The 13,170-nt window shown below is 46.9% G+C and overlaps 1 protein-coding gene across 1 annotated transcript in view; it reads right to left on the bottom strand.

The window, feature by feature from the left end:
- LOC119087816 (RAS guanyl-releasing protein 1-like) overlaps window positions 1-12,943 on the bottom strand; it is a 38,081-nt gene extending 25,138 nt beyond the window's left edge. Inside the window, exons 1-2 of the mRNA XM_037204441.1 lie at window positions 12,603-12,943; window positions 8,030-8,214 (exon numbers count right to left, since the gene is read on the bottom strand). Coding sequence (XP_037060336.1) covers window positions 8,030-8,214; window positions 12,603-12,943 — 526 coding nt within the window. The remainder of the gene's footprint in view (window positions 1-8,029; window positions 8,215-12,602) is intronic.
- Between the last annotated feature and the right edge of the window lie 227 nt (window positions 12,944-13,170).

The following is a 13,170-nucleotide window of genomic DNA, read 5'->3' on the forward strand; positions in this document are numbered from 1 at the left end:
TGGAAATGCCTTTAATTCTTCACCAGCATCATTTTAGTTGCCAAGCAACCCTCAACATTATGTCTCATATTTGATGGAATTATAACAGAATTTTTTAATATCAATTTTAGGATAGAATAGCGACCTTGTATGCTAGCATGTCTCTTAGGAACTACTAATATTGATCACGGGATCATAATTGGTTAACATGTAAATTTTGAACACACAGAGGTATGGATAATTTATCATTAAACATGCAATAGGTCCACAGTATCTGTGAATGTCCAGAGGAGTCAATTTAGAAGGCCAAGACACACCTGAGAATGTTCATAGGTTAATATTGTTTGTGAGGGTGGGATATGTGATTGTAATTTTTTCCTTTTGTTATTCTATATTTCTGGTTTCCCAGAGTGAAGCAAATGGTTTTTTAAAGCTATTAATTTTTTTAAAAATATGAGTTCTGAGTTTTAAATCTCTGTAGGTACAAGAACATAGGAATTTAAATTAAATAAATATATGAAATATTAACATAAACATTGTATTGTTCACAATAATTCTTCAAAAGTCAGTTATTAGTGAAATAATACTTTGAACATTTAGAAAGACTAGGTAAGTGTGTGTTAATGTTTGTGTATCTCATCACAAAAAGGCTTATTTAAGAGCAATATAGTCTCAATCTATATTAATAATTTTAAAAAATGGGATTTAAACGTAGTTGAGCCGGGCGGTGGTGGCGCACGCCTTTAATCCCAGCACTAGGGAGGCAGAGCCAGGCGGATCTCTGTGAGTTCGAGGCCAGCCTGGGCTACCAAGTGAGCTCCAGGAAAGGCGCAAAGCTACGCAGAGAAATGCTGTCTTGAAAAACCAAAAAAAAAAAAAAAAAAGAAAGAAACGTAGTTGAGTTTTTGAGTCTTCTAAGGCTATCAGTTGGTTCTGTGAGCAGTTAAAAGCACTTTATATATAAAACACTTAATATATAAAAGCACTTCATACTTCCATTCTGAAGGATTTCCTTCAAGTTCACAGTCAATTTCACATCTGAGATCACATATTTCTTCTTCCAGACATTGTTTGGTTCCCAAACTGATTTTGATGTTCTTTGACAGTATCAGGGAAACCAGGGCTCTGAGTGACAAAATGACCTGTGTACAGTGTTTTGGTTTGCAGCCAAAACCAGACTAGCTCTAAGTCAGAAATAGAGCCAAGGACTTTCTCTCCTCCATCAATAACTTGCAAACTCTACTGATCATTCCCAAGAGTATATGATACATATTATACACTGAATGTATTAAAATGATTTTGTTTTTGGCTAAAATGACAAGAACATATTCCCCCAAGTGGTTGGAATACAAATTTTAAGTTTAGAATCAATAAAGGATTAAAAATCTAAGACACGTACATAAAAACACAATTTATCCATATTGTAATAGTAAAATTAACGGAGAGATGAAAATGAGGGGAAGTCCATCCATCAGCAAATGCTATGGCAGGAGCCAACAGAGCCCCCAGCCCTGCCTTGCTGCAGATGGAGCCGTGGAGGCTCTGTTCTGCCACTAAAGCCTCTCCAGCATTTCCACCATACAGACATGCTAGAGCTGCCCTCAGAAGTACACGGGACAGTAAACATGACCACATACTAGAAAGTGATCATTTAGAATGCTTGTCGTTTATGAACTTACTTATCACACAGGGACATGACTTAATCTTTAATGGTGGCTATGCTTAACAACTGGCTTGACAAATTAGAGAAAATAGAACAGTTGTGATCTTGGGAGCTTGATAATCATGTAATATATCGCTGATAGCAGATAAGGTTACTATCTACCCTTCTACACACACTTTCATATCCATAAAAAAGAAAACAAGTTTAGGCCCATCTCTCCTCTACATCTTCAGCAAGTTATCCTTATCCCCACCCATTTCTCTGATTCTCAAGCTCATGATTGGCTATTTGGTTTTTAAGATCCAATAGGCCTGAAAAGGTGTCCCCTTTGCCACAACTTCAAGACGGGGGTGGCATTGAAGTGGATCCTACCTACACTGTCTTACTATTTATTTGGCTTTTCCTTCGATGTCCCCCAGGGCAGGAAGCCTGGCTTGGCTGTATCCTAAAGTCTAGAACCAGGCCTCTGCAAAGTGCTACAGGTGTGAGGCAGCAACCGGAAGGCCAGGGAATGAGTTTGCCTCTGATGTGCCCTTCTCCAGGGCTCTCAGAGGTCTAGTCAGTGTCGACAGAGCAGGCCACTTTTGGATTCATATTATTTCCCAATGAAAGCCTCAGAAAAATCTATTGGCAAACTGGTTTGTTTGGATAATAGTTCAGGGAAAAGCATTTCTCCAGTTTCTCCCAGCTCAGCTACTCCTTGAAGACCTCTGAATCCTGGAGGCTGCCTGGAGATGAGGGTAGAGACCTTATTGCAGCACAAGATCATAAAAGCTGCAAATGTAAGCCTGAGAAAACTGTCTCCGAGAGCAAGGAATCAAGCTGTGGGCACCATAGACATCTGCTTTCTGTTTATTCCCCCCCCCCCCACCGAGTGTAAGATGGACAGGCTGTAAATTTTATAGATAGCCTGCTTTAGTCGAGGAGAGAGAAGTACAGGGAAATCATACAGTAGTGGTACTAGGACTCCGACCTGCTCCCAGGAGGAGCATATCTCTAATTAAGCCTGGCTGGATTGCTTTCATGCTCCCATGAGGCTAGCTTCCCTGAGAGCTTTAGCAGTTTGTAAATTGAAAACCCTATTTGTTCCATTGCTTCTCAGAGATGTTTGTTTTTCATGGTTTCTTAGAAAGCCTGAGAACATGTCCTAGGATGTCCAAGAAGCCTGTGGGCTACAAGGCAGTGGTACTCAATATTAGCCCATGAGGGACTTTGCTCAAACATCATAGTGAGTCCCGGGCAGACACAAACCTCTGGGCTTGCATGACAGGAACCTGAATCTGACATAGTCCTCTCGATGAGACTCTAATCCAGCAGAGAGAACACAAGTCTCGGAGAGCAGATCAGAGCTTCGCTGTCAGCGCTGGCCCGGTACTAAGCTGGACCCCATCCCATGTGCCTTTTCCCTCTCCTGAATTCCAGTTCCCTATCAGCTCAGAGAGCAAACTAATAACCTACAGTGATGTGGGGAAGCCCAGTGGGGTCAGTTCAGGTAAAGGCTCACTCCCCACCGAGTCCATGATCCCTAAGCACTCAGTCACTTTGCATCCTCTGTCTTCCAGTCAGCAGGAAGATCCCTTTCTCTGGGCCCTTCTACTGAGGAAAAGTACCCAGGGTTCCTGAGAAACTGCGGCTCGTATGTATCACTGTTTTGAAGATTGATTGTTCCCCAGCACACAGGGAGGGCTCCTGGAGGTGATGCTACCTACACAAGAAAGTTCAGGGTGGCGAGAATTCAACACTTTTCCTCCTCAGGCCCAAGAGTCACCAGAACTCACCCTCATGAGAGGGCAGACGTCCTAGGGGCACTGGGTGACACCAGCCCAGCAGAGACACAGCATAAGCGGCATGCCGACCAAAGAATGCCAATTCTCTCCAGAGGACTAGGAAGAGCCATGCTGGGCACATCTGTCAACTCCAGCTGTTTAGGACAGGGTGACCCTGTGACTGTTTTTTTTTTTTTTTTTTTTCCTATGAGAAACCTTGTAGATCTGGGGAGTAGGCCTGGGGAGCTTCAGAGACAGCTGAAGGCCTGTTATCAGCAGTAGCAAAGGCCTCATATACGTGACTTTATATACACAGCTTTGTGCTTGTGGTTGCCAGTTCTAGGTACCCATCTGTGTGGTGATGTGTTGTGTGGTGTGGTGCCTGTCTGTCTCCTCTACAGCCTGCTTTGTTTGGCAGACAGAGTTGAAGCTACAGAGAGTTGAGAAATAGCCGACCTTCCCCATGCTGTGGAGGGGACTGTGGTTTTAACAAGCACCTGACTGCCTTCTCTCAGCTTCAGTTTTAAAGACAGGTATAGTTTATACCCATAATGCATTAAGGTCTACAAAGTGCTTAATACCAACTAGCTCATAGTACAGAAACTATACTTGCTAGTCACAAGGTCTTTCTGGATTGGGAAACATTAGCACAATGCACGCGCATGGTAATTTAAGAATATAAATTTGACTTGAGAATTAATTTCCGTCAGACCTCTGATGGTATAGAGGTGGAGTCTGTGACTCTTTCTTGCACTGAATGGAGTTTGGTTTCTCACTGGGGAGGTCAGGCCTACACACTGGCAAACACAGGCTGCAGGGCTACTCCGTGCAGCACGGAGACTCTTCTGAGAATATGAGGCCTGTCTGGGGGAGAGAGCCACACCTGCCCCAGCTCAGGGGACACAGGGCTGCGGCAGGCAGAGGCAGGAGAAAAAGGGCAGCGTGTTTTCTGTTTAGATGTGGGTACAAGGCGTGTTGTTTCAGTTCTCAGCTGCCCCACTTTTTTCTTGTTCATCCAATGGAGATAATAATACCCGACCTATTTCAGGCTTGTTTTGACTATAAAAGAAAAATCAATACATATGGAACACTAAGAAAAAAAATAACACCCCATAAATATAAGCTACTGGGATGCACTGTCCTTGGCCTTGACAGGTCACTCTGGACATGGGAGCAGCTTGCTAGGGTGCTGGCCAGGGCCCGTGTGCAATTGCTCTCTGATGCCAGCAGAAGTTGTCTTTCACAGAAAGGAGACATGGGAGAACTTTGTAAGTTGGGGTAGTTGATTTTTTTTTTTCTACTTGGCCCCAATGCTGGTAGCCCTCTTGCCAAGTGAAAAAGAAATGAAAAGCTTAAGTGATCTCATAGGCCTTTGAGCTCTGTAGCAACTGGTGTGATCCACATACCTCCGGCATGCATATTTCTGGCTGTGACCAGCCACCTCATTACGCTCAGTGTCAGAAGGGGTTAACTAGCAGTCACATGCAGGGTCTGATGAAAACAGAAGGTGGGAGTGGGCCCGGGCAGGGTGAAGGCAAAGGAACCGACGAGGGGTGGTGTTTCTAATCACAGATCTGTAACCTCTGGAGACGGGGAGGGTCGTTGGGGGCTTCCACGGTGCCTTCATTTGCATGTGTATCCTTAAAACACTGTAATCCAGCCTTCCTCTGAGAACAGTTTCAGGAAGGGGTAGACAATTGCTACTTAATGCTCAAGAGACAGCTTTCAGGATACACCTCTCAATACCCAGGAGATTTTAAATAACATTTAGATTGTCCCTTAGGTGCGCTTGAGAAATGAATGGAACCTCAGTTTTCAGAAACATCTACCCGCTGTTTCTCCCTGGACATCAGTTATCTTCCCTCACCAGCGCTGGCAATCAGACTTCCTGTGACCATGGGCATTGTCTGTCTAGTAGGAGTCGCCACCTGAGGCCATCAGGCACTTGAAGACCGGCGACTGAGGCATCGGGATGAAAGTCTACACTTGATTTCATTGTAACTAATTAAAATATATATGACAATAGCCTCGTGTGTTTAGGGCCGCTGTGCTGGACAGCAGTACACAGCCTGAGTGAAACACATCCCAGGCTGTGTGAAGATGAGGTGAGAAGGTAGGGGAAAGTAAAGGAAGGCCAGTGTGAAGCTCCTCTTCACAATAGATAGGTCAGCTGATAACCAAGAGAAGGCGGACTCACAAAGGCAGCCTCTCTAATTGTCTCTGACATACACTGGCTTTTGCTGTTTTGTCTTCTATGTAAATTCTGGGATGGGCAATTCTGCAACATATGATCATGACATTTCTGTCATAAACTCTGAGGTTTTTGTCCACAGCATTCCATGTTCCAGGGGCTGTGAGGTGGTGTCTGGTCTTTCCCAGTAAGTGCTCTTGCTCAAACTCTATATAGTAAAAGGAACTTGTTCCTGAACACCTTCATTTATTAGTGTGTGTGTATGAGTGTGTGTGTGTGTGAGTGTATGTGTGTGAATGTGTGTGTATGTGTGTGTGAGTGTGTGTGTGTGTGTGTGTGTGTGTGTGTGTGTGTGTGTGTGTGTTTATTCCTGAACAGGCTATTTCACAGGTGCTTTATAAGTGCTAATGAAGCAGGCACTTGGTCACTGTCATTTTTCTTGGGTCCCACCCAGGTATAATTAGGGACTTAATACACGCTTCTTGGTAATGACCCAAAGGACGTTTAGCCTCAGTGGGGCCTACACAGCCGTTGCATTTTAAGTCTCAAGTTTTCACATTAACATCTTCCGGAAAACAATGTACCGCTGCCTTTGTAGGGCTGACTGGTCATGGGGAGTGGGCTAGGATGGGTTATTTTCAGAAAGGACTCCGGAATTGACCATATATATTTTGAAGTTGAAGCCACCATTATTTGAAAGCTAAGAAAACAGTTTTGAATTCATCAGGTAGTTGGATGATTGGCGGAAAAAGAATAAAGATAATAAATACATCTACGGTCTCAGTGTGCTCAGTAGTGAAGTAGAGAATAAAGGTCCTTGTTCACGCAGTAGCGATGCTACGTCCTGTGAAGGTCTAGGGAATACAACTAGCAGCCAAAGAGATGGACAGCGTATCTAGCAGCACTAACCACCACCCCATTACCATTGGTCCCCACCAGCTTCTAGCTGTCTCCCTGAATGTACATATTTTCTAAGACAGTTTTTGAAACACCAAGTTATTCAATCTGGGACTGAAGACGTAGCTTAGTGGCAGAATACCCGTCTCAAATCAATCTTTCGGGTAAGGGTAAACCAAGGAACAGAACAAATGGCTTTTTTCTTTTCAGGGATAGACGGGTTGCACTCAAGCCCCTGTGTGTTAAGTAAGCACTCTACCACCGAGTCACACATCGAATCCCCTCCCTCTTTCCAAAGGCAAGAAGTCTAGAGCAAACAGTAACTTAAAGTAGTGATTCTTAAAGTGGGGTTCTGGGGAGCAGCTGCCTCAGCCTCACCTGGGACCTTGTTAGAATGCAAATTATTGGACCCCACCCTAGCCAGACCTACTCAAGCAGAAACTCTGGGGGTGGGACCCAGCCATCTGTATTACTAAAAAAAAAAAAGAAAGAAAGAAAGAAAGAACCTCCACATGACTGTGTATGCAAGAATGTTGAAGAAGCACTGTTTTAAACCAAAATTGAGACAGTTGCACGCAATGAATCTCCCCAAGTGCCAAGTCTTTCCCAAGTCTAAAATAAGGTCCGAACAAGCCCTAACTACTAACGGTCCCCACTTCTGAGAGCTGAGCACACCTCCCCTCTACGCTCCAGGAGGCTCCGGCTGGGGTGGGCTGATGCTTCAGAGCTGAGCCCCGCAAACTCATCTGCTTCCCAGCAGGAGATGCAGAGACATAGAAAGGGAGACAGGGGGAAAGGATGCTGGAAATCTTTGAATTAATAGATTTCACCGAAATCCATCAATTTTAATTCTGCTCGTTTTTGAAGCAAACCCAATATCTAGTACTTTCAAATCATCAGCAAAAGAAAATGCTTAATTACAAACCAATCTTTTCAGGGCATTGCTTGCTGGCGGTAAAGCTCTGCATGTATTGACAGAGGGCAGCACCCGGAACATGCATGGTTGGCCTCTGTGCCCACATGCTCAGTTCCTAGCTCCTTGACTCTCTCCCCACACCCGACCTTGCAACCCATGAACTCTTCTTATCTTTTCGTCACAAACACAAGCACAGTTCCATACTGTAAGGGGGAAGTATTGGGACCTTATTTGTCCAAATGACCTGGATGTTTTCAAATTCTGTTTGACGGTGTTAAGACAGACTTATGTTTTCTACCCCCGAGAAGGAAGAAGACAGCACTAGAGGCCAATGCCATTTTCTGGTATCTCCCACCACGCGACAAACCTCCATGCAAAGAAAATGCCAACTCCCCTCGGTAACTTCTCTCACTTCAGATTGCACCTCTCATCACGACCTCTTCCTCCCACACAGTCATGTGCCATAGCCGTGCAGACTGTCTCCAACATTTCAAAGGCTCAAAAGCTATTTTTAAAGCCAAAATACAATCTAGGTTGCTCTTGTATAAGACACTTTTTAAGGAAAAGAAAGAAATAACACAGCAATTTCTATGGATGTGGGCAGTTAGGCAACTCACCGAAAGATTGAATGCAGCTGTCGATCAGATCATCCAGGCTGGCTCCTTTGGCCAAATGTCCCAGGGACACCATCATTCGGAATTGGGTGATCTGGGCCAAGCTAGGCTGGGCAGGGAGAGGGCCGTTGACTGATTTGGCCTCTAGTCTTGCTTTAGGGCCAGCTCTGGAGCCATGGGGAGGTTTCCTGCCGGGAAAGAGAGGTCCAGGTTAGGATAGACCGAGCAGTTGGGGGTCTCGCTGGCAGCTCTAGGCTCTGAAGACAGAGGGAAGAGGAGCCAGGGCAATGAGTCCCTGAAGCTGGGCTGGTTGAAGGCACACCCCTCCCACTTGGCAGAAGCACTGACCGGACTGGTTGGCTGTTAAAGAGACATCTCGCCAGCAAATGACAAGGTGAGATTCCAGGGCAGCAACAGCTTTCTCCCCACTGCTGGAAGGACTACTCCATGCTCTTTCAGAAGGGGAGAGGCAGAGGGAAACCTGTACCCTGGCAGCCCTTAGCTTCTAGCTGCTAGGCTACTGCCTTGGGGTCTGAAGGACTGGTTCAGTTGGCCTCATTTTCAGCTAGTTTCATTCATTTGAGCAATGCCTAAGATGCCGAAGGGTAGGGGGCCTTTGAAACACCTTTGAGAGCCTTGCAGGAGATCTCAAAGACTCCAGAGTGGGGAGAAAGTGGGGGTTATTATAGTGGTGACATTTAGATTTCTCAACCATCTCTGTTTCTCTTACAAGTCTTGGTTGGTTTTAATGAATAGTTTCATTTTTGATAACACAAGAAATCGCTATGAATCATTTAGACCAGTAAACATTCTATCAGGTCCTTACTTGGGTCCTTAATGAAGAGGAGACGGTGGAGGGGTTTACTCTGAGCTGAACTGCCTGCTCTAGAACTGAATGTAAAATAGCTGTTTGCGCCTGGAAATGGCTTAGGAGTCTGGTGCTTTTGCTTAGCTTTAGTGGGCATGATCTGGTTGATACAAGTCACTCTGCAAAGTGTCTCATGTAGTGTGTTTTATTTCCCTCTGTTAAAAAACACACAGAGACCCACATCTATAATCTTTGCAGGTTCAATAATGAAAGGTGTTGTTGCTGATCACTTTTTGGGCACGTATGTACTTAGTTTTTCTTTTCCTGTTGCACCTTTGGCTAAATTATAGATCGCTGTCAAAGAAGAAAAGTGAAAAAAAAAAACGCTCTAGAACCATAACACATATTAGAAGCATAAGCCGGCATCCATTAGCCAAGTACTTATTCCATGAGTAGGACATTGCCGTAGGTCAGGGGAGACCACAGTGAGATGGACTTTGTAATTACTCTGTAAATTATACCACATGTCCAGTGCACGTTCCTTATTCTTGTATAAAAGCATCGGGAGTTCCTTCACACACAGCCCTAGTAGGAGAAACCTAAACAAGTCAGTGAGTGTCACCACATAACTTCTAGGCCAATGTCCAAAGAGTGTGGAGGGCAAGAAGCATAATGTTCTCTGAAGAAGAAAAAGCACTCTCCAGGGACTGTGGAGGATGTGCCCTGACAAGGTAAAAGCTTCACCCAGAAGGGGCCAACCATGCACTTATAAACACAAACATCAAACAAACTAACCAACAAAACACCACCCTGGGCACACCTGGGTTTGGAGAAATCAGCTTGCATAAAGACAGTACTCTGAACATGGGCCACACCATACAGCCAGACTCCAGGGGAACACCCTGGTCCTTCCAGTTCTGTTCTAACTTCAGAACATCAGTCTGTGGTGTACATGGGACTCTGTTCCAAACTGAGGTGGGACCAATGAAGCCTAGTCACTCTGGTTACCAGGAACCTGCTAGTCCAAGCCACTGATTTCCAAAGAAGGATCAAGTTGGGGCTGCAGAACTCCATCCAACTCTTGGCCATCACTGATTTTTATTTAGGCCCCGAGAGTCAGATCAGTGTGTGGGAACAAAATGATAATCGAAAAACAGTAACAGCTCTCACAAAGTGAGAGTTCCATTTTCCAACCACACTGTACTGGGATCTGCATTGTTTCTGAAGCGACAGCCCAGAAAGATGCTACCATTTGATGTGGAAACTGAGTCCTAAACATTCTGAGGCTGTGCATGTGGACTATCTCAGGGGACTAATACCTGGGGTCTCCCTAGCTCTATTCATCTAATTGGCATTTGGGGTGGGGGCTATATGCTTATAACCACACTAGAATTGGTGAGTAGGTCATCAAGAGACTGAAAAGGTTTATTCAATGTACAACAAAAGCCAGCTCTTCAGAAAGATGGCTGATAATGAAAAGGTGGCGTCTCAGTTCTTACTTGCTCAGCAGGTCCCTGGAATGGTCCTTAGCACCTGAGAGCTGCCCAGTCTCTACACAGTCCTTCTCCAAACATCCACAGATAAACGACAGAGGTATGTTTGGACTCAAGTACAGAGAAGACCAGCAGCCAGCTTCCTTAGCACCATGCCACACTTCTGAGCTAGGCTCCTTTCCCTTCCTACAATCAGTCACAACTATCCAAACCTGGTCCAGTGCTGAGAAATTCAGGCATGAAGAAACAGGAGAGAAAGTGTTAAAAGCCAAGGGTGCCCTGTGGGCTGCAAACTCTCCTTCTGCTCAGTGTCTTGACCGCTTGCCTTGAAAAACTCTCAGTTCACCCCCCCCCCTCGCCCCGCTCTTTCTTTTAAAAAAAAAAAAGTATTTAAAAAACTGTTTTTTGAAACAGGGTCTAGGGTGGCCTAGAACTCTCTACCTTCAATCAGCCTTCTGGTGCTGGAATTGCAAGCATGCCTCATCCCACCTGGTTAAAAAACAACCCTACCACCCTCACTAGGATGCAGCTAAAGGAAATAAAAGAAACATCTTAAATTGTTTTCTTTCATAGTGCTAGGGACCACATCCAGGCTTGTCACATGCCAGGCAAGCCTCTTCACTGAACTACACCCCCAGCACGTGCCCCCTCCACCTCTCCTCTCTCCCAATCTCCTAGTGGAACGGTTATAGGTAAGGATTTATACCAGTGGTCCTCAACCTTCCGAATGCTGCCACCCTTTAATACAGTTTCTCATGTTGTGGTGATCTCCAACCCTAAAATTATTTTGTTGATACTTCATAACTGTAATTTTGTTACTGTTATGAGTCGTAATGTAAACACATGACATGCAGGTGTCATGATATGTGGTGACTCCAGGAGGTTCAGGACCCACAGGTTGAAATCCGCTGATTTAATACAGGGCTTTATTATAGGAAGTTCTGAGAACGTTTTAACCATCCACAGAATGCACAGCTGCTAATTCTACAAAGGCATATTTTAAAGAACAGTAGCCACACGTTTCTAGTTTAATTGGAGAATTAAATATAACAAAACCAACAACAAAATCTTGAAAGAAACACATTAACTTGAAGATGTTTTCTTAGTTCTACAGTGGTTCGCTCTCCCTCCCCCAACACACTCCCAGAGCCTGCTGAAGGAAGTCTGAACTGGTTTGGGACACTTGGTCTCCAGGCACCGGTATCCCCAGGGCAAAGGAGGAACAAGGGAGAGTGGAGACATCGCTGATCTGTTCAGAATTGGAAAGGCGACTTTCGCTGGCCGCTTCTGCCGAGTGCACCTTCCAGTCCTGCCCCACGCTGCCCACAGTACAGTTAATTTGATGGACAGATCCACTGCAGGGTAGCGCAAAGGAAGGTGGAGGACACTCCGATGCACGGCCCGGCAGGGAATTAGAATGGACATAGGGACATACATAGGTCGGTCATGGTGCGCGCTCACATCTGCGTCCACATGAAGGGCATTGTGAAGGGCACAACCCGATCGGCCCCAACCGAGGAGAAGCGGTGTCCAGGCAGTTGAGGGTTCCTTGTGCTTTGAGGGCAAATGTCAAATTCCTTGACCACCTAAGGCCCTTATTGCTTCCAAGAGCAAGACTGTTCATAGCCACTCTTTCTTCACTTTCTGTCATCCCAAGACTCTCCCAAACATCTCTCTAGAGTATGGGGGTAGGAGTGCAGGCTCTCACACCACTGATTTGGAAACTTTTTTTTTTTCCCTCAATGAGCAGCCAAGCACAGCCACCTCCGTTTGCAGCCATTTCTGCCGGTCGCTCCAGAAAGGCCTGGAGAGACCACCAGGTGGCGCTTCCTGCTCCCCGCGCCCTCAGCAGGTGCCAGGGGCTCAGAAAGTATGCGAGTGGGAGTTCCCGGGGGTGACCTGCCGAAGAGCATCCAGAAAGGTCCACCGTTGTGGGGCGCTGGGTAGGTGAAGGCTTGGGCCCAGACCACTCCAGATTTGGCCAGGCGACCGGTGGCCTCGCCACTCCAGCGGCCCCGACTCTGTCTTCCCTCCTGGCCCCAAGTGCTGGGCTCCGAGGGTGTCGGCCTCACGCCTGTTCTCCCCCGACGTCAGTCTTGACCTGGCTCCCGGGTCTACCTCTATGGTCCACCCCGGGAAGCGATTCTCCTCGGAAGGAGTCGCCTGGTCCTCCGATCCCGTTCCTTACCCACTCGGAGAGGACCGCAGGGGACACTGTTCAGCTCTCCCTCCCCACTAAAGATGCCGAGCTCCCCGAGGAGCCACAGTTACTCACCGCGGAGCCTCTCTCGCCTTGCCCAGGGTGCCCATGGCCGCGGCGCGCTGCGCTCCTGGAGCCGTCTCACCTGGAGCGGCGGGACCGGCTCGGCGGGGCGCGGCGCATCCCTCGGCCGCCGCCGGCCCTCGCAGCCCGGCGCCGGCCACTCTCGGAGCCCGGCGAGCCGACCCAGGCGCACCCGCAGGCACAAAGTTTGTGCGAGCGCGCTCCCTGCGCTCGCTCCCGCCGCGCGCGCGCGCACTCCCTCGCACCAACCACCTGACAGGCGCTGATGTTATCATCAGGCTGGAGGAAACGTGGGGCGCCCGCAGCTCTTCTTCTTCGAATCCTGCCCCCATTACTCGGTAGCGCCCCGATGAGGGCCTGCGCAGCCCTCGCTTCTTCCTTCGCCCGGGTCATTCATCTCTCCCAGCCCAAGGGTTAGGTCCGAGGGGTCCGAGTGAGCGGCACTGAAACTGACCCAGCTAGAGCCTTGCAGAAGAATTGTCTCCACCCAAGGCCACGGGTCCCCTGGGGGTTGTACTGAGACCCTTTTCCGGATCACAGGGCTGTCTTGTATGTATCA

This window comes from Peromyscus leucopus, chromosome 4 (genome assembly GCF_004664715.2).
Source record: "Peromyscus leucopus breed LL Stock chromosome 4, UCI_PerLeu_2.1, whole genome shotgun sequence".
NCBI classification, from domain to species: Eukaryota; Metazoa; Chordata; class Mammalia; order Rodentia; family Cricetidae; genus Peromyscus; species Peromyscus leucopus.